The 26,738-nt window shown below is 45.9% G+C and overlaps 1 protein-coding gene across 1 annotated transcript in view; it reads right to left on the bottom strand.

The window, feature by feature from the left end:
* tbc1d22b (TBC1 domain family, member 22B) overlaps positions 1 to 24,291 on the bottom strand; it is a 43,264-nt gene extending 18,973 nt beyond the window's left edge. The window contains exons 1-7 of the mRNA XM_076276908.1: positions 24,022 to 24,291; positions 19,685 to 20,034; positions 18,043 to 18,210; positions 14,851 to 14,921; positions 12,533 to 12,661; positions 10,391 to 10,456; positions 7,163 to 7,277 (exon numbers count right to left, since the gene is read on the bottom strand). Of these exons, the coding sequence (XP_076133023.1) occupies positions 7,163 to 7,277; positions 10,391 to 10,456; positions 12,533 to 12,661; positions 14,851 to 14,921; positions 18,043 to 18,210; positions 19,685 to 20,034; positions 24,022 to 24,077 (955 nt within the window). The 5' untranslated portion in view covers positions 24,078 to 24,291. The remainder of the gene's footprint in view (positions 1 to 7,162; positions 7,278 to 10,390; positions 10,457 to 12,532; positions 12,662 to 14,850; positions 14,922 to 18,042; positions 18,211 to 19,684; positions 20,035 to 24,021) is intronic.
* Between the last annotated feature and the right edge of the window lie 2,447 nt (positions 24,292 to 26,738).

Here is a 26,738-nt window from a genome sequence, read left to right on the forward strand (position 1 = left end):
GGAGGAGGGGAGAGAGGAAATGAGAGAGAGTGAGATAGAAAGAGACAGTGACAGAGAGTGATGAAAGGAGAGAAAGAGGGATAACCAGGGGATGGGAGGAAAGGAAAGAGAAGTGGAGAGATAGAGAGATAGAGAGACAGACAGAGTTACAGAAGGAGAGAAAGAGATAAACAAGTGGAGAGGAAAGGAGAAAGAGGGGGATAGAGAGAGACACACTGAGTTATGGAAGGAGAGAAAGATAAACAGGTGGAGAGGAAGGGGGTGAGGCAGAGAGAGAGGTGGCAGAGAGGGGAGGAGGGGCGGAGAGAAGAGAGAAGGAGAGAAGGAGAGAGAGGACAGGTAAAGTGAATAAGAGAGACGCCTCTCTGGAGCTGGATGCTGGCCAGCAAGGCTGGGTCCTGACAGGAGGGGGAAAAAGAACATACCGTGGAGGGGTGTGGAGAGGGCTGGAAGACAGCGAGACCTGTAAAAGTACAAGTCAAACGGCAGCCTGTAAGCTCAGTAAAAAATGATGAAGGGAGAGAACCAGAGAGAGGGAGGGAGGGAGGGAGAGAGAGACAGAGAGAGAGAGAGAGGGAGAAAGAAAGATAGCTTCTTGCGTTTCAGCCTGTGGGTCTGAGGATCGAAATGGTCAGCCTCTGCATTGCAGTATGGTGAGCTTTTTTCCCCTCTCTATCCCTCTCTCTCCTCCTCTCTCTATCCCTCTCTGCTCCTCTCTCTATCCCTCTCTCTCCTCCTCTCTCTATCCCTCTCTGCTCCTCTCTCTATCCCTCTCTCTCCTCCTCTCTCTATCCCTCTCCCTGCTTTGATGTGCAGCTGTATAGGTGCTGGGCTCTGAGATGGATGGCAGATGGGAGAGTGAAGTTCTGACGTCTCACAGAAAAGATGGATAAAAAAAGAAAACAAAAAGAAACTCTTGATACCTTCTTCAGATAAGCAAACTGGTGGAATCCTTTTTGGGACTCCAAACTTTCAGTGTGCGAGTACCCCTCCACCTCCAAACCCAACACTGCTCACTTTGTCAGTCCAACCCCCAACCTCTTTCCAAATGATAAAAAACAGTCCTGTTTTACTTCCATTTAGCTTTTAGTCTAGAGGATTTTCCAGCTGCTTCTCGAGGCCGACACAGTGCAGTGGCAGCGGCGGGGACACAGTTTAATGCCGTTTGGTGGAAAAGCTGCTATATATAAAAAAAAAAAAACTTCCTCTTGCCGGAGCCGGGGGAGAAAATCCTGTTTGCGGGCATAAAGCGGCCCCCTCTCCACACCCCTGCAGGGCCTCAAGCCAGCGCAGGCCTCCGCATTGTCAGGGCCAAATGCTCGCTCGCTACGCCCCGCCGTCACACACACATATACAAGGCCAGCAGGTTCACCCTTCTTTGAGGTGCTCTGTAAACAGACCCTGAGCTAAACTACTCAGGCACAAATTAAGCTGGGGAGGGTTTGGTGGAGAGGGACAGTCATGTTTACCACAGCTCTGGTCTGCTAATGCATGAATAAAATTTCCCCCACAAAATGTTGTAGAGAGTGCATTTCAAGGGTATTTACGGATGTCCTCATGTCCATTAGAGGTAGCAGCGGAGGAGAAGATGCACAGGGCTTGGCATTGTGGAGTCTTACACAAACACAAACACACACACACACTCATGAGGTCCTAGATGGGGTAAGTGAGTTGATGTGGCCTTTGGGAGAGAACTCCTGGCCACTGCACTTCACAAATCCTCCACTCATCAATAGCTCTGCTTCACACCAAAGGCCACGGTGACTAAGACGCCCGCGGCCCTGCTTTGATATCGAACCAGCACAAGCTCGCCAATATCTCCTCCCTTCCTCTCTCCCCTCCTTCTCCCTCTGCCACACTCACTCTTCCTCCTCCTCCTCCTCCTCTTTTGTGTCTAGCATTTTTCTCTCCCTCCCTCCCTCCCTCCCTCCATGCCTTATTCTTTCTTCACCATAACTCTCACTCCCTCTCAATGCCTTTTCCATCACTTTTCCTTTTTTCCTCTCTTCCTCACTCACTCCTTCTCTTATATTCTCTCCCTCTCTCTCGTTCTGCTGATCTCTCTAAGGAGAAAAAGAACAAAGATTTGGAGGCCATGATAGCCACTCAGGCGTGCAAAGACAGATTGAGGGAGAAACGGAGGGAAAGAGATGAGGAGGGGTGAAGGAAGAGAAGATGAAAAAAAAAACAGAAAGAGAGGGGGCCAGGAATCGGAGAGGGAATTGGGAAGAAAAAGAGAAGGAGAGAGAGAGAGAGAGAGAGAGAGAGAGAGAGAGAGAGAAAGAGAGAGAGAGCCCTACAACTCAGCGAGGGGTAGCACAGAATTCCTTTTACAAATCAACTCCCCATCACACTCAGGTAGTGAAGTCTGGGGAGGTGTTCTGGCACAAAGCCATTTATAAATAAATGCAACAGCAAGGTCTGTGCCAATTATTAGAAAAACAAATAAAAGCAAATAGAGAAATGCGCGCACACACACACACACACACCTCAGCTAGAGTTGATACACAAAGCTTCTGTTTGCATCCCGTTAGCGGTAGAAGCTAACGCCTTAAGCAATGCCTCAGGTAAACAATCTTCCCAACATGAACTTCTAATAAAGTTTTTTCACATTTACATAGTTACTTTATTAACAGCTAGCTAGATACACATGATGAACATCACCACCATCATGTGTAGTCCATATGTGTAAAACTGCAGATAATATCTGTAAAAATTCCTGCTTGATACATCCATATGCATTGAAATAAAATCTAACCACTACACACTGTATTTAGTGACAGTTTAGCTTTTGATTTTCATTCAAATGTTCCCACTACCAACCAGCACCTGTCGTATTGGCTGTGCACAGGCATTTCTGTTTACTGAATCTATCAAGTGGATAGCATATACAGTACATAGCATATAAACACCCAAAGATAGGCTCTATTAAGACTTATAGGGCATTCCTGTTTCCAGCAAACTGGCTGTAGGAGCTAATGCCTTCAACTAATGTTTGGGTAGAGCAAAAAGCCACAGACATACAGTAACGTATACACACACACACACACACACACACACACACACACAAAACCCACAACCGCAGACAAACTCAATCAACCTCCAAAGACCATAGGCATAGAGTGTAAACATCCACAGACCCGACCTTTACACATTTCACAGCTATGATCTAAACACATCTAGAGATATGACCTTCTAACATTGGGGTCACACAGAGGTGACCTTTAAACACTCACAGGTCTACAAACATTTACTGACAAGATTTATAAAATACCCACCATCCTGCTCAACAGACATTCACAGACATGGGAAAAGCACATCCATGGCCTTTACCTTTGGCCATCCAACAATATGACCTTCAACTACAAAAAACATCAACATACTGTCTATAGAACTGCACCACAATACATGGATACATGGTGACAATCATTTGAAAATGTGATCTACACACATCCACACATATCCTCTACCTACGTCAGCAATGTTCCTGACTGAACAACACTACTTCCTCTGAGGCTAACTCCTCAAAAATGCATTAAGATAAGACAAAATACTACTATAATACTACTACTACTATACTACCTTATTTCACCACCGATAGGTGAAGGGCTCTGCTACTCAGTCCTACTGTATGGCTGCCTGCCATCTCTCTATATATTGTCTACTCTATTTTGTTGGAATCACCTTTTGAGCCTTCCTGCTAAACAGACTGGGTTGTGCATACTTTATCTACTTGCTCAGAGGAAAGCGATATCATAAGTAGCTAAGATGAAAGGGCATCTGGATTAGCTATAGAGCTGAGATCAGAAGCGCTTCTACATTGCCCAAACAATCTAATCCATGTACTTCTGATATCAAGAGGATTCTTCTTTAGATCAATATAACATAGAAAAATCCATGATGATACATCCCCACCCTGTACTGAAGCATATTAGCTTCAACCTAGGCTTTCTTGGCACCTTTTGATTAATAATAGATCTGGTGAATTATACACCCTCTGAGTCACATATGTTGATGGTCATGTACGCAGGGCCATTATATTAAAGCAAAAGCCTGGAACTGAACTGTGAACGATCAGTGGGAGCAATGGAGGACTTTGTGGGCTTGCTCTGTATGTGGTGGGGATGCTATTGGGGGGTGGGGTGGGGATATTTGGATGGTTGGATGGATGGTACTACATTTATCACAAAGGAAATGTAGGCATCCAGTAGCTTGTGACAAACACATACAGAATAATAAAAAAAAACACTCACAATACTAAAATACAAAAAAGGTACCTGTGGTCTATCCATCAGGTTTCAGATAGCAGGCAGGGAGCTGACACTAACACAGTATGCATATGTGGAAATGATGCAGTGAGATGTTATGGTTGTGTTGTTAGTGCAGAGATATTATCAGTGCAAAAACAGATTCTATACTGTTGGCTGTGGTGTTGGTGGTAGAGGGTAGAGAGGTACTGGGTGGATGTGATTGGTTGGGTGACGTGGAGGTAGGGTGGATGTGATTGGTTAGGTGAGGTGGAGGTAGGGTGGATATGATTGGTTGGGTGACGTGGAGGTAGGGTGGATATGATTGGTTAGGTGAGGTGGAGGTAGGGTGGATGTGATTGGTTGGGTGACGTGGAGGTAGGGTGGATATGATTGGTTAGGTGAGGTGGAGGTAGGGTGGATGTGATTGGTTGGGTGACGTGGAGGTAGGGTGGATATGATTGGTTAGGTGAGGTGGAGGTAGGGTGGATGTGATTGGTTGGGTGACGTGGAGGTAGGGTGGATATGATTGGTTAGGTGAGGTGGAGGTAGGGTGGATGTGATTGGTTGGGTGAGGTGGAGGTAGGGTGGATGTGATTGGTTAGGTGAGGTGGAGGTAGGGTGGATGTGATTGGTTGGGTGAGGTGGAGGTAGGGTGGATGTGATTGGTTGGGTGAGGTGGAGGTAGGGTGTGGAAGGCTGTTTAGAGCTGTCCCTCCCCCATCCAGAAGTCTATGAATATCATCCATGAGTGGTGGTGCTGAAGACAGGGGGCAGAGCCCTCAGCAGCAGAGTTGCAGAGTGGAGCTGAGCTGTGACCTGTGGACCAGACGCTGGTGCCCATCGATCAGCGGGTGAGCTCCACTCTGCTGCGCCATCACAACCTTCCATAAACAGCTCAATCCCATGGATCAATACAGCCCATTCAACCAGATTGAATGGCTGTTATACTTTCTCACACACGTATACATTCATACATGTAATCATACATACTGTATGTGCACACACATTCTCCCTCACTCGTTGTCCAGGAAGGACACATACACAAACATGTACGTGACAAGAATATTCACACACTCTCTCTCTCTCTCTCTCTCTCTCTCTCTCTCATGCAAAAGGTGGGATCGGTCGTTAAAGAGGCGGCGATATGGTGCAATCCCGATTACAATATTTGGGCCATGGTACGAAATGATTACGGTTCTTTACATTTTACAAGCATTATGATTGCTGTTCCAGTATGTCTACTGAATCTCTGCAGCCATCTTGGCGCAGTGCATTTGCTCTCCTTTCCTTCTTTTCCAATTTCTGCTGTCATGTGCAAGAACAGCAAGGTATTTTGCCATCTTGTGGACTTCAGAAGCAATGTATCAGTAGACGTAACAAAATAATATTAAAATCATAATCATAAATAGATAAGACGCTTCGCTTGACGCTACTGCATCATTATACCATTGTGCTGAAAGATATCGCGATACTGTTACATGCCATTGATTGTTTTTCTCACCCACACAAACAAACAAATTAAAGTGCAAAAACACAGCACACAGCAGAGCAGGGAGCTGGGCATCAGTATGAAAAATCTGCTTTTCAATAATGAGCTTCAGAGAGGAGAGAAGAGGAAGAGAGGAGTGATGAGGCAGAGAGAAACAGAGACAGAGAGAGAGAGAAATAGTGTGTGTGTGAGAGCAAGTAAGTGCACAGACATCAAGGGGACGAGAAAGAGACAGAGAGAGAGAGAGAAAGAAACAAAAGAGAGAGAGACAGAAAGAGAGACAGAAAGAGAGAGCAGTAAAAAGGCTAAAAGGGAATTTAATGCATACAGAAAAAGAAACAGATAGAGAGAGCTGAAAGTGAAAGAATACAGGGAGAGGGGGGAAAGGGAAAGAAAAGAAGAGAGAGTGAGAGAATGGAGTCTGGATCGATCGTTGCTCGCAGGTAATCTGGGGGTTGTGTCCCCGCGTGTAAACTGGTGACATTGCAGGAGTGGCACCCGGGGGAAGGGATCAATTGTCTGCCTTTGTTCGCCTGTAATCCTTAACTATCTCTAAGTAATTAACCTTCAGACTAAATAAGCGCAGAGTGAGAAGGAATAGCAATGAGGAGCTGAGGCCCATCATAGGCCTTCCACACACACACACACACACACACACACACACACACACACACACACACACACACACACACACACACACACACACACACACACACACACACACACACATCTCAGCTTCCTCCCTCCCTCTTTCTACTAACCTTAGAGACCACTGCTCTCCATTAGCACGGCTCTACCGTTGGTCACACATATGGACAAACAACTAGTACAGAATCTTCACTCTCTCTCTTTCTCTCGCTCACACACACACACACAACACACACACAACACACAACCCACACACACACACACACAGCGTTGCGCTATGCCAGGTCCACAAGACCACTCTAGAAGCTCAAAAGGTCAAGGTCAAGGCCCAGGGCCCCAGAGCTCATATCAGGCTGATGACAACACACGCTGCTCACAATCTCCCTTGCGCTGCAAAGCTTTGCATTGCTTTTCAGGAAAATCTCCGTCTGAGAAATACTCATCCCTCCAGAGCAGAGCAGAGCATCAATCAATCACTCAATCACTCACTCACTCACTCACTCGGCCCAGCATCCGTTGTCATGTCATGCAAACTGATGTTTGCGAGCGCGGACAAGCGTTTAATATGCCTGGCGCCAGCCGGCGCTACCAGAGAGTGCAGGATGATGAAACTGATGGAGCTGAGAGACGAGAGGGAGAACATGGGGAGACTGGGGTGCTGGTGCTGAATGATTACATCTGGGGGGTCTCCTCAGGGGGCAGAGATGGGAGGGGGGGGGCTGTTATGAGCTGGACATGATAAGGGGTGGGGTGGGGGGATGGGATGCACACTCACCCACAAACTCCGACAGGAACACCACGAAGAAGGGGGTGACGAGGTCGTTGATGCCCTGCACATAGCCACTTGCCGGATGACGTATGGCCCAGATGAACAAGATCCTCTCAAACACCTGCACAACAGAACAGCAAACATGCACACACGCGCACACACACACACCCACACCCACACACACACACACACCAGCATGTTAAAGCAAACAATGTCCTCTCTGAAGATCTTTTCAGGCTGTGTTTGTTTCAGCCCCCACCCCACCCCTCCCCTCCCACCCACATCCACCCTTCCACCACCACCAACTTCACTGTGAAGGGCATATACGATGCTGCCCACAAAATGTAACACGAACGTCAGGCATCTGAAAAAAAGAAGGGAATAATAACTTGCTGCCTTCCCCCTGCGTTCCATTTAGGACTGCTTTGATGTTGGAAAACATGAATATGCTGAATCTATATAAATAAATAAATAAATAAATAAATAAATAAAGACCCTGTTTACTTAGGCAGATGCTTTTTGTCTACAACACAAACTCTACCATTAGAGGCACTGGCCTCGTCTGTGGACGCTCATCATAACACACAGCCGGCTCTGCATACATACACACATACATACATACATGGTCACCAAACTGACCCAACAACAGCAGTAACAACAGCAACACGAGCACTGTTAATACACTGAGCTTAGCACTGACAAGGCCCAGTCATGCTGCTTTGCCACGTCTCTCAAAATATAGGCAGTGTTGGAGCTATGGAGGAGTATTTGAGATATTTTTTGCTTTAACCGGTGGATGGCAGAGGAGCTGCTGGTGTGAGGAGTACCAGCATGCACCAGGAGCAAAAGCAGCAGAAGCAGCGGGGGCGTTTGCGGTGGCGGTGGGGGGGGTCGGTGGCAGCTGCGGCAGCGACAGACGAGGTGCACCTTTCATCTCTTATGATGACACTTTACGCTCATGTAATATGCAGAGCGCCCGATACATAATGCAGAGCAGTGTGGCGCTCTATCTGGGGGGGGGGGGGGGACATCCATGCTGGAGAGCTGTGACAAAAGAGTCGGAAACAAACGCGACAAGGACGGGACTCCTGCAGGACTCTTGACAGCTACGCCTTCACTGTATGTGTGTGTGTGTGTGTGTGTGTGTGTGTGTGTGTGTGTGTGTGTGTGTGTGTCAGAGTCTCTCAGAGTGTGTTTTGATATGTGCATGTTTGTTTATTTGTTCATGCGTGCCTATGCACATTTTTACAGGACCAGTAAAACAATGCCTCTTGGCTGGTGGGAAAAAATCAATTACAGAAAAAAAGCTTTCCTTTCCAAGAGTCAAAGCTACAGTGCGAGTGGTTTACAGACAAACCCAAACCTCCTGACTGAATGAGGGGTTCAAACAGCCCAGTGGGAGAAGCAATGTATGGATCTGAGGACGGGGAACACCGGGAGAGTGGAGAGAGAGAGAGAGAGACAGACAAAGAGAGAGAGAGAGAGAGAGACATAGAGAGAAACCAAGACAGAGGCTCCCCACTGTGTGAAACTTCAGCAGAAGAGTGTCCAACAGCTGAGTATCAGTACCTCCACAGCTCAGCTATTAGCCAACGTGGCTGCAATACAAAGACGGCATCTCCAGGACAGCTGGTGAAGTACACACAGGGATCCTGGCTGTAACTCAGTGGTCCTGCAGCTAAGCTGCAAGGCAACAGCACTAGCAAGGTCAAGTGTTTGATTCCCCAGTCCAATACACACTGACAGCATATATGCACTCAACTAAATGTGATGAAAGTCAAATGTTAAATGACTAATTATACATGTAAGCAAACTACTGGATGGCAAGAATGTTTTCTCTTTCTTAACTCAAGTGCTAGGAATGCTTCATTTTTGTTAAGGGTGCAACGGACCACCAAACTCACGGTTCACATCCTATTAAGGTTTTGAGTCACGGATTGGATTGTTTTTTTTGGATCAGCAAAAAAAAAAAGAGAGGAGGAAGAGAGAAAAACGTTGCTTTCTTTTTAATGCTGTATTTTATCTCTGCTATTTAAAATCTACAATCAACCCACAGGCCCCCAGTGTGTCGAACCGCCAGTGTTGGTCCATAGAGGTCACGGTTCACCGATGGTCCGAAGCACCCCTCATTTCTGTCTACCGTGATGATATGATTAAAATTGCTATGCAGCACTAGCAAATGCCCATCATCGTTCCGGGCTGTGGATAAAAAGTCACACTCTGTTCAGCAGGTTGCTGAACCACAGTCACAGTCATTCTATAGGTCTAAACGAAGCCCAAAGACAAAATGTGTACATGAGACAAATCGAAGACACAGTACTGCTAGTGCCTTTGGAAACAGAGACAGGAGAATCACTCCGACTGCGCCAGCATTGACACCTACTACAATCGCCGGCCTAAATTTCTCCATATCAGTTGTGTCAGGCTCCACACACACATTCAGCAGTTTGACAGGCATTTTCCCTCTCCATAGATCACACAGCACGGCTCGAGCTGAAATGTTTATCAGGCCCAGGGCTGTCTGGCGTTTGACCCCAGTGACCTTGGTGCTCTCCGGCCCGGCGAGAGGTGTGCGGGAGCAAACGCTGCCTGCCGCCGTGACCCCTGAGAGACCTTTTGGGGAAGAAAAGGGGAGCGCTCACGGACAGGAGGCAAAAGCGGAGCGGAGGGCATGCCACGGGCGAGGCCAAGCGGTAACCAAGGCTACCCTGGAGAGCTGGAGGAGAGAGAGAGAGAGCGCCAGGATGAGGATTAATATGCAGAGGAGGTATGAGGGAGGAGAAGAAACAGATGAGGAAGAGAAGGAGGAGGAGGAGGAGGAATGGAGATATGGAAAAATGGAGAGGGGGGGGGGACGGGTGACTTGGGGTGTATGTGAAGAGGAGGAGTAGGAAGAGAGGGAGCAGATTGAGAGAATACAAGAGAGATGAGCAGAGGTGTGTGAGAAGGAAGAAAAGGCAGACGGAGGAGGGAGGAGAGGACAACTAGAAGTTACGCTGACAGATGCGACTCAAGGAGGAGAGGAGGAGGAGAGACCGTAGCGGAGGGGAGGAAAGGGTGATTAGGGGCAATCTGGAAGAGGAGAAGGGAAAAAGAGGTAGAGAAGGAGACACGCTGGATAGAGGACAGGACAGATTAGCCAAGGAGGATATGAAGGGCACGTGAAGAAAGGAGAAGAAACGTGGAAGACAAGCAGGAGAGGAAGAGGGGAGAGGGGGACCGACTGAAACTCACCTCTTGCACCAGTGGCTGCTGGAAGAGAGGGATTAAGGGGTTCGTCCTTGGGATGTCGATGTGGATCTGCAAAAACAAGCAGCAGCCGCACAAACACAGCATTACCATTCACCCCGCAAATCCCAAACAGATATGTTTCCTGGCGAAAATTAAGGGCCGGCGATCGATAGGAAAAGCATGAGCACGGAATTGAGTTATGAACCTTTACGCTTACAGGTAATGCGAGAGATCCATCACAGCCTGAACCAGTCCCTATTGATCCCCTGTTTTCATAACAAGCTGTACATGAACCATGGCTTCCTCAGAAAAATAGCCATTCCACACGGTCAGGCCAAAACCTGACCTCCCCTCCTTTTCCTTTTTCCCCCCTCGCTCCCTCTCCCTCTTATTAGCTCTCTCTGTTATCCCCCCTCATCTCTCTCTCCCTCTCAATCATCCCTCTTTTTAATTCCTCTCCTTCCTCTGTTCTACTCCCTCTCTCATCACTGGTTTCATTGTTCTCGCTCTCTCTCCCTCTCATCCCCACTCCTTCATTTACCAGAGCTCTGATGGGTAGGGTACATGTGGGGCAGCTTGCAGTCTGCTTGTGCACATTGGTGTCTGGGGACTGGAGGTAGGGGGTCGACAATGGCGCCCTTTGCAGGCCCAGATCATATTAGAGGGGTATTAGAGTGCTGCTCCAGACTGGCAGGGACCTGACCAGAGCTCTTCTGCCCCCCCCCCCCCCCCTCCCCCCATACCTCTTGTGACTGAAGGTGGGGGAAAGGGGTGGTCAAATCATCTCAAAGGAGGAGAGGGTGGGTGTGGGGGTGGGGAATAGTGAAGGTGAGGGTGGGGGCAACGGCAAACAGATCGGTGAGGAAACAGCAAAGAGCTATCGAGGCTCCCTGGTCTTGCGTCATTAACTGGAGTTTCACAGCCTGTAAGCATATCGATTGGAGCCAAGCTCATTTATTACACAATGAGAGGAGAGAAGAGAAGCAAAGAACAGGAGAGGAGGCTTCACTTTACTAGAGGCTTTCTCTCTCGGTGTCAGCCTGGTTCACGCTTCAGCTGACGCGCTTCGCTTTCATGTGTTGCTACTGAGTTGGGTGTATCTCTGACAGTAGATAAAGCCCCGCGTAACGCCTATACAAGGGAGGTTTCTGCAACACGCCCACCCTACTTCCTTTCCCAAAAAAACATGTGAACAACCTCTCTAAACCTTCACATGCACTAAATATTTCAAAGGTTGCAGGATGCCAACCACACACACACACCCCTTTCAAAAAAAAAAAATTCTGACTAAAGGTAATGAATAATGAAACACCCGCTGTTTTAAAGGAAAGAAAAAGGGAGCAGTCAAAATGTCAACAAGGCTGTGAGCCCGCCCGCAGCGGATGACCTCTGACCCCCAGGTGGAGTGGCGGCCGCGACATTCAGAGGGGCGGCACTCTGCGCTGAATGAGAAAGCAGCTCCGGCGGCTCCCCTGACTGAGGGCGAGGCTGAGAGACAAGGCAGCAGGCACGGACATGCCATTAAAAACTCAAAACATGAGAGAGAGAGAGAAAGAGAGAGAGAAAGAGAGAGAGAGCAGAAAGGAAGAAGAAGCTTCTAGAATGTTCTCAGGACAAGATAAGACAGTAACAAGACTTTGGCACATGTCTTGTAGGAGTTCTTCTTCCTTTCTTTAGCATTGGTTAGGAGACAGGGCAGGTAATCTTCATTAATTGCTCTTATTTAACTATTGAAGCGGACAGGGCCGTCCGGCCATAATAACTCATCCACTGACAGCACTGAGCAAACTGTCTGCTTCAATCTGTTGCGTAATTATTTCTCTTTCACCGCCAGGATTATCAGCTAGGGGTGGGTGTTGGCTCAAGTTAAAATACCAGAACCACTAATTGTCCAAGATTCAGGTGAGAGCGTTTCCCACACACTAATGCATGCGCGCGCACACACACACACACACACACAGGGAGCAAATCTGTGGATGAGTCACCTGGCTAGTGTCTCGGAGGTGTGTGTGTGTGTGTGTGTGTGCACCGGTGGCATGACAATGTTTTGTGTGCATGCATGTCTGTCACACATCTGTAATGTTATATCTAAGTTAATTTGTATATGTGTGTGTCTGCATCACTGCCTCAGGTGTGCCTCCTCACCTGTCTGTAGGTGTCTCTGTGGTGCTCGTCAGTGCGCGAGTGGTAGTACTGCTCTATAAAGCCGAAGTACTCCTCCCTCTTCCTCTGAAGCACCTGCTCCCTGCGCTCCATGTTGGCAGGGAGGTAGCCCTGGAGACGGACACAGAAAGGACACAGTTCCACCTTGTTCAAGGCCAGCTTGTTCTCTCTCACACACACACACACACACACACACACACACACACAGACACACACACACGCACATTCTCTGTCCCCCACACACAGATGGATCACACAGACAGAAACACTCAATACACACACGAACATACATACATGCTCACATGGACCAAAAAACAAAACAGACTCGCACTTTCTCCCACACACACACAGATGGATCACACGCACACACACACACATTCTCTCTCCCCCACACACGCAGATGGATCACACAGACAGAAACGCTCAATACACACACGCACATACATGCTCACACGGACCAAAAAACAAAACAGACTCGCACTTTCTCCCACATACACACAGATGGATCACACACACACACACACACACAAAGACAAAGTAACCTATCCTTTCTTGCAACAAGACGCCTGCAGTCTTCTTGCCTGTTCATCCCTATTTCTGCGATTAGTTAATCCTTCCACCACTGCATTCTGATTATATTAAAAACAAAACCAATAATAAGAACCCAAATCTGAGGCAGCGCGGGCCTTCTGCATATTCCTCGCACCCACTCACCCATGGAAACGATGGCAGGCTGTGCCAGGGCTGTTGTCTGACCGAACATGCAGCTGGCACACGAGAGATCTCTCTCTCTCTCTCTCTGCATCACTTCACTAACACCCCCCAACACCACCTCCAACTCACTTGTTTATTTCATAATCTTTCATTCTGTTCTCCTCCTCTTCGCTCTCAAAAAGCGAATTCACCAGAGTGTGTGAATGTAAAGACATGTTTCTGGGCACTTGATCCAGAAAATCCCATCCCAACACCAACACCACACATATCCACCCCAAAGCTTGCTCCTGTTTAGCACTAAGTGAATGATGATGCTTAAAATAATTACGGGTTCCCTCATGCGTGCAGACAAGTTGTTAGAGGAATATTAAGTAAAAAATCTTTCACATATTTCACATTAGTGCATCTCTTACCAGAAGGCAGAGTATATCTGAGTGACTGCACATTGCCAAAGCTCTTATACAGTGCTCTGCATATGTACTGTATATCCATACACTTATCGCAGGTGTGAACACTATAAGGCTACAATTTGCTCATTCATCTATGCAGTCAGCCTCCAAGGCTATGCTAACTAGAGGAAGTGATGGCCAAATCCTCTATGTGGGTGGGTGGGGGATCAACAGAGCTGTCTGAGTATTGTACCTCTGTGGGGGTGTGGATCTAATTGTCCTGGGAACCTCAGGAATAAAGATCAGAAGAAACACTGGAGGCTAATTCTCTCTCTGATCTGTCCTCAGGCAGGTTAAATGGCTAAGAGGGACCTCTGCACTGTGTGTGTGAGGTGTGCTATGCTGAGCCGGCCACACCCACACCTTGGAACAGGGGTAGTGAGGTGCCTGCAAGGGTGTGTGTGTGTGTGTGTGTGTGTGTGTGTGTGTAGTCTGGTTTAACTGGTCTATCGGTCTGAGCCTACCTTCTTCTCTCACACTCACACACCTGCACGTTTTCTCTCTCATTTACTCATCTACATACAGTAATTCTCATTTCCGGGTGCTCCCATTGGCCGCTGCGGCGGCGGCGGCGGCAGGCTGCTGCTCTGCTGATTCATGTCCTTTGCGACTTTCTGCCCCGCCTGCCCTGAGGCTGCTGCTGAGTCCGATAAGAGCTACCCGAGCGCCAGCCTGAGTGCCAGCCTGAGTGCCAGCCCGAGTGCCAGCCTGCCCGCCTGTGCCCATCATGCTGCCTGTGCCTGCGAATTCTGCCAGTCACATCTCTGGTGTCAGCTGCACTTTTAAGGCCAGCGCGCACTTTAGGGGGGACATGGTGTGTGTGTGTGTGTGTGTGTGTGTGTGTGTGTGTGTGTGAGAATGTGCATGTGTGTGTGTGTGTGCTTTGGTGACCATGTTTTTGATGGACATTTGGCTAATAAAAACTGACAAATGGAGCTTTTGGGGGAAACAAGTGCATCAACAGTGGGCATGTTCCAGATGGTGGCCCCACCTCTGCTAGTCCCGAGTGGTGGCTTTATTCTAAAGTGAATGTCAGCGAGTTGAAAGGGGTCTATTTCCAGCGCAGGGGGCTGGGTTGGGGCAGGGGGAGGGAGGGAGGGAGAAAGGCAGAGCCGGTGGGTGGGGTGGGGTGCTCACCGATAGCAGCCTCCAGGTGATTGGCCGCACCTCCCGAGGGATCCCCGACCAGCTGTGCTTCCGAAGCTCCTCTGCAGAAAAGGTACACGGAAAGATGAAAACATGAGGGGGAAATAACACACACATACACATTTATATACACACACAAATCCATGGCAATATCCATGATTTCACCCATGAACATCAGGAAAGTTCGATAACACAACCACATATAGGGACACACATGTTTACACCGACGTACACGTACACGTACACGTACACACACACACACACACACACACACACACACACACACACACACACACACACACACACACACACACACACACACACACACACACACACACACACACACACGCACACGCACACGCACACGCACACGCACACGAAATGCCTACATACATGCATGATACAAACACATGGGAAAAGTAAAGGGAACACATACACACAACTCAACACACACACGCTAGAGGCCATTATCCAAGGCACATACATGCATACATGTGCACGCCCACACACGTGGATGAAAGAAGGAGAGAGATTTGAGATGAACCAGAGACAACAACTTCACACAGCACACAACCCCCTGAGGGTCCCCACCACTACCACCCCCACCACCACACAAGCACAGATGCCACCTCGGCACAGATATACATTCTCCTTCAGTGGCACAAACAACCAATATGGTTAATATGGATACAGATGACCCATTGCTGTTCCAATCTAGCCAATGGCATTGATCTTCCTTCTAATCAGAATACACAAGTAGAACCACTTTGTGGTGTTCTGTGCTCAAGATGATCCAATCACAAAAACACATGACCAACATGCAGGTCAGAGACTTTGGAGGCATTACATTTCCAGCGTTCATGATTCTTTAGCTCCCCCACATGGTCTAGAAAGTACATAGCACATTACACAATCTTTGTGTATAATGTGTGTTGTGTGTGTGTGTGTGTATGTGTGTGTGTACACCATTGCATGCATTTATGTCTTTGTTAATATGTATTTGTATTCATCTACATCTGAATATATGCTTGCGTATGTGTGTATATGTGTGTTTGTGTATGTGTGTGTTTGTGTGAGAGAGAGTATGTGTGTGTGCACGCATGCGTGCGTATGTGTGTGCACTTTCAATTTAAAGCCTCTCTTGCATTTCAAACATTTAATTTCCTAAGGTGTGCCTCGCTCTGGCAGCCGGTGCAGGCTGGCGCCGAGGCCCCTGATGAAGGCGTTTTATTACACTCAGCGTGGACGCGTAATTGCCGCGGCCCCCACGCACTATCTGCAGAGATTATTATCCATTAAGATGGGGCCCGGGGATACGTGGGCAAGTCAATGACTTTCATTACACTCCGGCTCATATTAAGATGGGGACTGATAGGGAACACCACGCGCAGTCACCGCAGTCGTCTGGGCCACGACTATGGGGTAAAAGCTGCCCAAATGCTGGAGCTTTTTTTTTTTAGATTCTCCTGCAGTGACACATTGTTGGGAGAAATTGTGCTTCTGCGTTTTTGTCTGTTGGTGTGTGTACTACAGGATGTAAGTGTGTTGGCGCGGTTTCGTTGTGTACGTTCTGCGTCCAAACGGAAAACCCACGTAGGCACTGATTCACTCGACTAGACCACGCAGTCTGCCGACGGCATCTGTTCTGTCACTCACGAAGAAGGGAATTTGTTAGCCGGTGATAAAACCTAAAAGCCTTACACTTCAATTTCAATTCCGGCTTGAGTAGGAGCTTTTTGTTTGGGGAGATCATTACAGCTGCTGCGCTCTACTGAACACACACACACGCACACACACATGCGTGTACCGGCGGCTGACAAGCTTGTAGGTGTGTGTGAAAGCGCCGTCAGAATCCATTGAGATGGAGGGAAGGAAGCCCATAGAACAGAAGGTGTCCACAGCATGAGACTGGGGGAGTGTGTGGAGAACAGAGAGAAAGAGAAAGGCAGAGAGAGAGAGACAACACACAATAGAGACAGACAGACAGACAGATAGGGGAAGAGATAGAGACAGAAAGAATGACAGCGAAAGAGAGAACCAGAGACAGAGAGAGAGAGACAAAAAAAAAAAAGAGAGAGAGAGAGAGAGAGAGAGAGAGAGAGAGAGAGAGGGGAAGAACGGAAGTAATGGGGGGCCGAGAGAGCTGTCAGTTAGGTCCCAGCCAGTGCTGCGAAAGTGACGAGAGGCGGAGAGGCGAGTGTGCGACTCAGAGAGCCAAAGTGTGTGGTGGGAGCAACACTGCCAGATTCACTTCACAGAGACAGAGAGAGGAAGAGGAGCAGAGGGGTGGCCAAGGAGGACACAGAGAAACAGATGGAGAGAGAGAGAGAGAGCGAGAGAGAGAGAGAGAGAGAGAGAGAGCGAGAGAGAGAGAGAGAGAGAGAGAAAGAGAGAGAGAGAAAGAGAGAGAGTAATGGCAGAGAGACAATGGGAAGAGTACAGAGATTAAAAAGGCAGGAGGGTGCAAGACTACTGGGAGTGAGCATTCTAGGACTGCCACTGGCCAGCCCAGCAGTGGAAGAATACTGGGCACAAAGGAGGCCCGGGCAGAAAGCATCGGTGGAGGGAGGGAGGGAGGGAGAGAGAGAGAGAGAGAGAGAGAGAGAGAGTGAGAGTGAGAGAGAGAGAGAGAGAGAGAGAGAGAGAGAGAGAGAGAGAGAGAAAGAAAGAAAGAGAGTGAAAGAAAGAGAAAGAAAGAAAGAGAGTGAAAGAAAGAGAGAGAAAGAGAGAGAAAGGGAGAGAGAGAAAGAGAGAGAGAACAGTGAAAACAGGGCTACCATAAACAAGAGAAGGGACTGTGACAGAAAAATAAGATGTGAAACTGAGAGAAAACAGAGAGAGAGAACAAATGAAAGTAAACCGAAATGAGAAAGAGAGAGACGGATAGACAGAAAGTGACAGAGAGGAAGGCAGATTGTTAGAGACAGAAACAGTGACAGATAGAGAACGGGGTATTTCTGGCACACACAGCTATACAAGTCAGCCGACTCTAGAAAGTTGGCTTGTGGGTGGCAATGCTAACAGCCTGATTGCCACTTCTGCACATAAAACACTATTAGTACTTAGCTACTGGCATGTTTATTGTTTTAGTGCAGAAATGTGTCACTATATATAAAGGCATGTTACTGTGTTAGAAAGTAATTCCTGGTAACTGAAAAGTAGTTCCTGGTAACTGAAACTCACCTAGGTCAGTGTTGGGGCTGGCCAGAAGTTGCCGGAACTTATCCAGGCGGCTCTTCTCCCGCACGGTCATGGGTGGCGCACCGGAGGCGTTCTGATCAGAGATGCGTGCCACCAGAGGGATTATGGGACGCACTGGCAGAGACTGCTGCTTCTGCAGGCTGGAGCGGACTAGGAGAAGCAGACGGGCAACGTGAGACGACACACAGGGGGACATGGGACAAGCACTACATCCTCACTCGGTCAGGCATGTCACGCAGCCATAGTGCTACATTGCATGCTAATAAAAAAGCTGGAGACTGGAGCAACTGCTACGAGGGAGGGAACATAGTACAGCTCGTAAATTCATCAGCTAGCCCTGTGGGAAAGTGAGCCCCGCGTCTCCGTGCCCCAGCAGTCGGGTCGGGTTGCTCTGTATCTCTGTGGAGTTTATGGACAACATAAACTTTATGAGTAAGAGGCTCAGCCTAGGGGACAGACCCATAACGGGGGTGGATAAATCATAAATTCATCAGCTAGTCCAACTCCCCTGCGGCCGGAGGGATGTTCCCGTGTCCGTGCTGACCTCCCAGCTTGTGGCTGGTTGAAACGGCTGTATGGTCCATTCAGGTTCATGATGGCACTGACCTCAAAGCTGTCCCTTTTTTATGCAATGTTCATTCACATGGCTGCTGATTAAAACAGTTGTGGTAGCCTGCTTTGTTTACGATGCTGAGGTCAGTGGTCTGTCTACCATTAAAAACTATTGATGCATACTTATACGAGAATCATTGTCTCCCATCAAAATATGGTTAGGGTGGTATTGATGGCAGTGACCCCTCAATGGATTTTACTATTTGCTTTAAACACTATCACAACTCATATTTATCACAATTGTATTTACCAAAACGTTTTAGATCAATGTGTTGTGTCTTCATTTTCGATTTGTTTACTCTGGTGGAGCCTTTGATCACTTCATGTCTAGTGGACTGAGATATTGATAACCATGAGATGGATGTCTAAAAATCTGACCTTCCAGTAAAAACCAGCCAAATGTGGTGAATAATAACTCCTAGCCAAACATAAAATGAAAGCATAAAGATGAAACTGTCTGTGTAATTCGTGTCACTGTGCTTTCAGAAAAGACACCAAACTCACCAGACCAAACACTGTAAAAGATGTAACACACACAGTTAACCTGTGATTTAAGCTGCTTCGATCGTAAACAGGTGCAAGACATGAAGGCTCCAAACACCATGGTTAACATGTTGTGAAGCACCATAATGGCAAGTTGATAGTGTTGTATATTCAGAGTAGTTAGTGCCCCCTGCAGGCTAAATATGATATTGCATATCAGTGCAGAGACGAAAAAAAAATCCCAAGTTGTATCACAAGTTTCAACGTCTGGCCGCAGAAATAATTCTAAACATGCAGGGCAAACAGATTTAAGAACTCATTTTGTCCAGGCCTCCATTGGCCGCTATTTAAATAATTCAATGTGATTTCCATATCGTTGACATTGTCCACTGGCTTGTACTTTAACTGGGTAGATTGTTCATCTACACTGCAAAGTCAAAGTGCTGCACATCAAATTGCTTCTCTGGGATAATAAATATATCCTTGATCCTTGCTATTGGAGAAAAGTATGGTGGATAGTTTTACATACCTGAGGAGGTGTTAAGCTGGGCGTCACTATTGGACTTCATCACTCTGCCATTGGTCGATCTGTCGTCAGTCATCTGCTGGTCGTGACACGGCTCGCTCCGGAGTGGGCCCAGCGTGTCTGAGGGGTGGGCCTCCGAGTCGCTGTCTGCCTGGGTGGGGAGGAAGGTGGAGACTGCAGGTCGAGAGTGCGGCACGGGGGCTGGAGGCGCAGCGCCCATGAGGAGATCTTCATCTTCCTCGTCGTCGATATCCCAGGCGTCGTTGGTGCTCCGGGCGAACTCGAGGAAGCTAGAGGCCTTCTTGGATTTGACATTCTGAGTGCTGTTTGACTTTGGAGCGTCTTTGAGAAATCTGTGGTGAGAGATAAAAAATCAAAGTCCGAAATGAGAGGGAGAGAATGACAGCAGGACTATTGCCGGCTCCGACAGGAGCCAAATTAAATCTTTCACCGAGGAGAAAATTGGTTCACGAGACAAGAAAATCACAGTGGGAGTAAGAGCAAAACAAAAACAAAATATAGATACATTTCAAGCATGAAAATAAAAGCAACATTCAGCTAACAAACAACAAACAGTCAAGATGATTCAGAAAGGCACTGAAGAGTCACTTTGAGAAAAGTAACAAATCAAATAAAAAAACACAAACGTTGTCATTCCACATGATGCACAATTATAAGTACCCGAGCAGCATAACACAAACGTTTTAATAAAAGAAAAAGTAGAGCATGACGACTGGACAGAGACTGAGGAACTGGGGGGACAGGGGTGGGGTGGGGTGGGGTCTCCATGCAGTCCAGTCCCAGGCAGCACTTACGCTCGGTGGATACGCGGGTCCAGAGGAGGATGCTGAGCCCCATATACAGGCTGCAGACTGGCAGATAGAAGAACAAGTAGAGATGAGAGAAACGGAAGTGAATGTGAAAGAGGGGGGTGGGGGGGTTATAAAGAATGTTAGTGTTGTGTATGTGCGTACGTGTGACAAAAAAAGGCAGTGTGTGAGGAGGAAAGGGAAAGAGAGTTTTGCTTGTGTGTATTAGGGAGAGAGTGAGGGAGAGGGTGAGGGAGGGAGAGATAGAGAATACAAACAAAGAGAAAGTTGGTGGACTCAGAGTTAAGAAAGCAACAGGAGGTCTCAAAAAGTACAGAGAAACATTCTGTAGTGAAGCACAGTCTGTTCATCGACAGGGTTCAAAACTTCTAAAACTTCAAAAGAGTCTTAGCTGACATAGTGACAAAGAGTTGATACCACAAACACTTGATTCTCAGAGAGGACAGCCTGTTGCCCCAAACATAATAGGCCTTTGTTTTTGACAGCCTGAAGGCCTATAGATTAGTGGTCAATGGTGTTTTGGTTGGAATGTCATAATTAATAGATTTAAAATATTTTAATTTCAACCAGCTATCTTAGACCACTAAGTGTGTTACAGATACAACTGACAACTGACTAATTTATGTCTTAGAGCGCACAGCCTGGTAAAGCCAATCCAGAATCTTGCACAAGGCTAACTAGCTTACAATGAAGGTTAATGACTCCAGCCTTGCACACCTACTTAAATTCAAACAGCACAGGATTCTGCCTGTATATTTTTCGCATGACCATACTTACACACACAATCACTAAATGTCTTATTCCTATATGATTGGAATAGGACAATATACAGTCACAGAAGAGTTTTTCACTCACAACTTTTAAGGACAAAAAAAAAAAATATGGAGTCGACTGCTTTGCGTAACTGTGCCCCGCCCTGCCCCCTCCAATCACACCAGACCAGCTGAGCCAGACTGGAGGGGATGACATCACACCATCTTCTCATGTTACACGGCCACACCCATTATGCCACTGACATAACACAGACATACACATCAAACCCAGAATTTGAATTGCAAAAGATACAAAAGTTAGAAAACCCATAAAATTGCTCAAAGCCTCAGAGTTCACTGAATCCCCAAGACCTTTTTATCATAAACTAATTAAGTTTTAATTCAGGAGGAGAGCTGCTTGGGGGTATGTGACAGTAGAAGAACAACAGAGAATGTTTTTAAGAGACCTTGACCATCATTCGGAATCTTTAAGGAGGTGGCCCCGCTGTTTCTGGATCTTAGAACTTTTTTTTTCTTTTGAAAATGATTTCAAACAAATTTGCCATTTTCCTCAAAGCAATTTGTCACACAGTAGCAACTTGATTATCACATTTATACTTGAGTTGTTCAAACTACACAACTCAAACACAATCTATCAAGACCTTCTTTAATGGCTTTCAGGCCTGCGGCAGTTTCAGAAAGTACCAAATTTGCCAGACTGAGGTCTTCTATTTAGACTGTTGTGTACGATCCTACAGACAAATCAAGCACTTTGCAGAATGTCTATTAAATCTCTCTGCCTTTCATGTCTTTGAAATTTGTTAATCTCTAATTCAAGCACATTCCAGAGTCCTTAGAGTATGTGGGACCCCTCTGCTAATTGTTATTCTTCAACAATGTTGAGAGGCCACGGAACTGTGTTGCCTTCATTATAGAGCACTTCAGCGGTCAGTTTAATGGTTATTACCTCAACCTGTTCTTGCACTGAAATAGTTTTTTACTCTACCTTGTCTACATTATACTTTACTCTCCTATTTGTCCATATTATTTATACTGGTCTCTAGACCTTACTCTTGCACTGTTGCACTAATGTTGGACTACTTTTTGCACCTTCACCATGACACTCACTCTCTTGAGCACCTTGCCATGCACACATAACTAAAGGACTATGGTTGGACTACTTTTTGCACCTTCACCATGACACTCACTCCCTTTAGCACATTACCAGTCCCGGCCCTGTCACTAAAAGCGTCTTATGCTTGATCACCCTCAAGCACATTGGACTTTCTTAATTTAATTTATATAGTGTATTTAGTATTTAGTTTTGTTAGTTTTCTTATCTTTCTTATCTTGTACTGTCTGTATTGTACAGTGGAGTTTAGTTATATGTTTATACTTATACTTATGTTTACCATTTCTGCTGTAAGTGCATGTTGTGTGTGATGTCTGTATGCTACTGAGACCCTTGAATTTCCCCATGGGGATCAATAAAGTATCTATCTATCTATCTATCTATCTATCTATCTATCTATCTAATGGATTAACCAACCTATATCAAAGGCTTCTTTATGTAATAGGCCACACAAAGGACCATCAGGAATGGTTCTGCCCTTGTGTACATCTGCACAGCATCGCTTGTGGAGGAGAGGAGAAGGACAAGGGAAAAAGGACACATGGAAGAACAAGACACAAAATGACAGGGCTTTGTATAATGTGTCTTTTGTGTTGGAGGACACCAATGGAATACCTTAGGGCTTAGGGCATGAAACAGATTTCAGAGTAATGATTATGACTTTAGGCTAGCTTAAGTTTTAGCAACTTGTTTATATTACAAACTAAACTGGATGGTGTGAATGGTGCTCCCCAAATAGCAAAATATACACAACCTGCACAACACATTTCATACCAATTTTTAACAAGCATTCTGTACAGGCTACTCGATAGCCTATGTGTTAAGTGGTTGATTCACATTCCCGAGGTTGGTGGGTACAACTAGTCTGGTTTGAGGTTTGCAGTGGATTGCGAAATCACCCAATCTATGAAAACCACACATCTTGGTCTTTCATTCAGAAATGCTTCATCATTGCGGTCACGTTTCAGAAGTTAGGGGCATTGCGAAACAAAATCTAAATTCCTCAGTGCCAAGACATGTTAGGCTAGCCAGTTTCCATCATGCAGCCAGTCTAGACAATGACATTAGGCTAGCCTAGTAGGCTACTATATGCTGACATTTGTTTTGACCATTTAATTCCAATAATACAAATATCAAATTTAGCGATGTAGGAGAGAAAAGCTTCCTCAAAAGATGTCCATTCAGTTATGTTAAAACCAACTACTTAGAGGAAGGGGGGAATCAAGCACATCGCAGACCCCAGTAAGGTGAGCTGACCGAGTGACAGATTGCCTGGTGCTTGAGTGACTGACAGACATCGACCTGTTAACATATGGCCATCGCATCCTCAGTAACACGGAAAGTATACCTGGGGGAAAACATTGTTACCACATAACTTACTAATAGTATGCCTCTATCTTGTAAGAGCTGATGGAAATAAAACATCAAGATACAAGGTGTAACAGTAGTCTATTAGCAATGATACTGCTGTAATGCTAGCTACTAACGTTAACGTTATACTGCTATCATTCTAGCGGAGATAGCATGGGTTGCACACAAGAGATGAAGTTAGGGACTCAATAAGAATGGGTTGTCCCATTATGTGAATGTTGAAGTGGTAAAATAAACGAAAAGGGAAGTACCTACCTCCCTGGCACCTTCGTGTTTCGTTTCCAAAAATGTATTCTGCTGTCGGTGGCCATGCCGAAAATGCTGTTTCCCCCTTCAGTGTGATACAAGACTCGGGACAACGTCGATGGTTAGCATTGGAAAACCAAATAAATATATGCTGTTGCTGTCGATAACATAAGGAAACTTAGTCCTTAACGTTTATAATGGTCTGAAATTTTGAATAGTTTAAGTATGCGATAATATTTACTCAGAGCCTCAGGGGCGCATAAAATAGTGAACAGGAGGTCGCCATCTTGAACATCAGGGACTGGGATATGTGATTGGTGGAAATCCTTGACAGGTGCAAAGAATGCAGCCAATGGGGAAATCTGATGTGAAGGCCTAGGGCGGAACTGTTGCTTTTTGTATGTAGTTGACAACATAACCTCCACAGGTGTGTGTATCAGACAGCAAACATTGTAGGCTATCTTGATACAATGATGAAGAGATGAAGCGTTGGTTTTTGCCAGGCTTGAAAAACCTTTCATTATGCCACTGACAACTTGTTATGTACTTGGCCAAATAAAAGTTAGACAGATAAATAAAAATAGGCCTACTCTGTGTGCATTTCAACGCACTCCTGTCAGCTGTCAAAGAAAATGAATGTAACCATAGTCCATTCGTATTGAACAAAATATGTGAATGAGTATATTTCAAGTACTCATGAGTTGTCAACAAACACATAATATTGAGCACAATGATTTGTAGAAATCTACAACCTCAAATCAGAAAAACTTGGGACGTTGTGTAAAATCTGAATAATGTAATAATCTGCAAATCTAGTAAACATTTAGCTGCCAAAAGGACACAGACAACATATCAGGTGTTGAAAATTTTACAATTTGACTATTTCATGCATGGATACCAGCAACATGTTTAAAAAAAAGTTGGGATGGGGTAACAAAATGCTGGAAAAGTTCTGTAATGATAAAGAAAACAAAAGGATAAATGCTTCAAGATTAATTAGGGTATGGCAACATGATTGGGTATGAAAAAGAGCATCCCAGAGAGGTAGAGTCTCGTAAAGACGGGGTAGGCTATTCATCACTCTGTGTCCTGTGTGGACAAATGATGAAACAATGTCTAATTTTAATGCTTCTGAATTGTGAAGTATTTGGGGAGTTCATCATCTACAGTACATAATATCATTAAAATATTCAGAGAATCCAGAGAAATCTTAGCAAACTAGGGATAGAGCTGAAAAAACAATATTGGATGGCCGTGGTCAACGGTCATGGCTTGGTCAACATCTATGACGGTGTGGAGGTGAATTAACCTAGTGCCTAGCATGGGCATCTTGCACATCTGCAAGGCACAATCAATTCTGAATGATGTATACAGGTTCTGAGCAACATATACTGCCATCCAGACAAAAAAAATCCAGGGAAAAACTTGAATATTTCAGGAGAACAATGCCAAAATGAATTCTGCACATACTGTATTTAAACAGTATCTCCATGGAAGAAGAGTCCAGGTGCTAAAATGGTCTGTCTGCAGATAAGACCTCTCAAATTAGGTGCATCATGGAATGAAAATCATGATTAAGAATACCTCATACTGTTGAGCAACTGAATTATTTTGGGCATGGAATGGGTTTTAATTCTCAAAACTCTAGTAACTGATTTTCTTAGTTTTTAAATATTTACATAATATTTATTTTGTTCAATTAAGAGATGAAGCAGCACAGTAGTTTGAAACATGTTGCTGGCATGACATTCAATATGATCATATATTTTCCATGTCCTTTTTGATGCTAAATGGGTTTACAAGACTTATATTATCACATTCTGTTTTTATTTGCATTTTACACAACGTCCCAACTTTTTCTGATTTGGGGTTGTATGAAAGGATGCCCTGTAAAAAATCGCTGAGCAGTTTCACCCAGTACGTCACCTGCCCCACTCGGGGGAGCAGAATATTGGATCTCTGCTAAGCTCTACTAAGTCTGTTGCAGTTCCCCCTATAGGATCTCCTCCCCACTTACAGACCTGTGCTGCACAGAGACAAGGTGCAGGCATGTGTGGTCCAGGTGTGGAACGAGGAGAGCACTTTGGCCCTACAGGGCTGTTTTGACTGTACCGACTGGTCCGTCTTTCAAGATTCATCTAGCAGCATTGATGAACTGACAGATGCTGTATGCAGTTACATCTCTTTCTGTGTGGACAGTGTGATCCCAACTAAGACAGTTGTTTCCTATCCCAACAATAAGCCTTGGATATCTAAAGAACTGAAAAATCTACTAAGGGAAAAGAGGTCTATTTTTAATAGTGGTGACAAGAGTGCATATGCTGAAATTATCTTTTGAGAGCAACACAGATGCTGCATGTAAAAAGGCCCAACAGAGACTTTTCTTTTTGCGGAAAATGAAATCATTTAGTGTGTGCAGGACTCTGATGACTTTGTTTTACCGGTGTTTTATTGAATCAGTCTTGACATTTTGTATTGTGGTGTGGTACAGTGGTCTTTCAATGACCAGCAAACGTAAGCTAACAAAGCTGGTTAATGTAGTGTCTAAGGTGGTTGGGGTACAGCTACCACAGCTCCAACATTTATATGATAATAGGGTCAGGGGTAAGGCTAACCAAATTTTAAACTGCCCTGATCACCCACTTTTTGGGGAGTTTAATCTGCTTCCCTCAGGGCGCCGTTTTAGGTTTCCTCTATTAAGAACTAGACGTGCCAGGGACTCTTTT

The sequence above is a fragment of the Alosa pseudoharengus genome, unplaced genomic scaffold (genome assembly GCF_046254945.1).
Source record: "Alosa pseudoharengus isolate Yale_2024_CS ecotype anadromous, Long Island Sound unplaced genomic scaffold, YU_APseudo_1.1 YU_APseudo_1.1_scf_9, whole genome shotgun sequence".
In the NCBI taxonomy this organism is placed as follows: Eukaryota; Metazoa; Chordata; class Actinopteri; order Clupeiformes; family Clupeidae; genus Alosa; species Alosa pseudoharengus.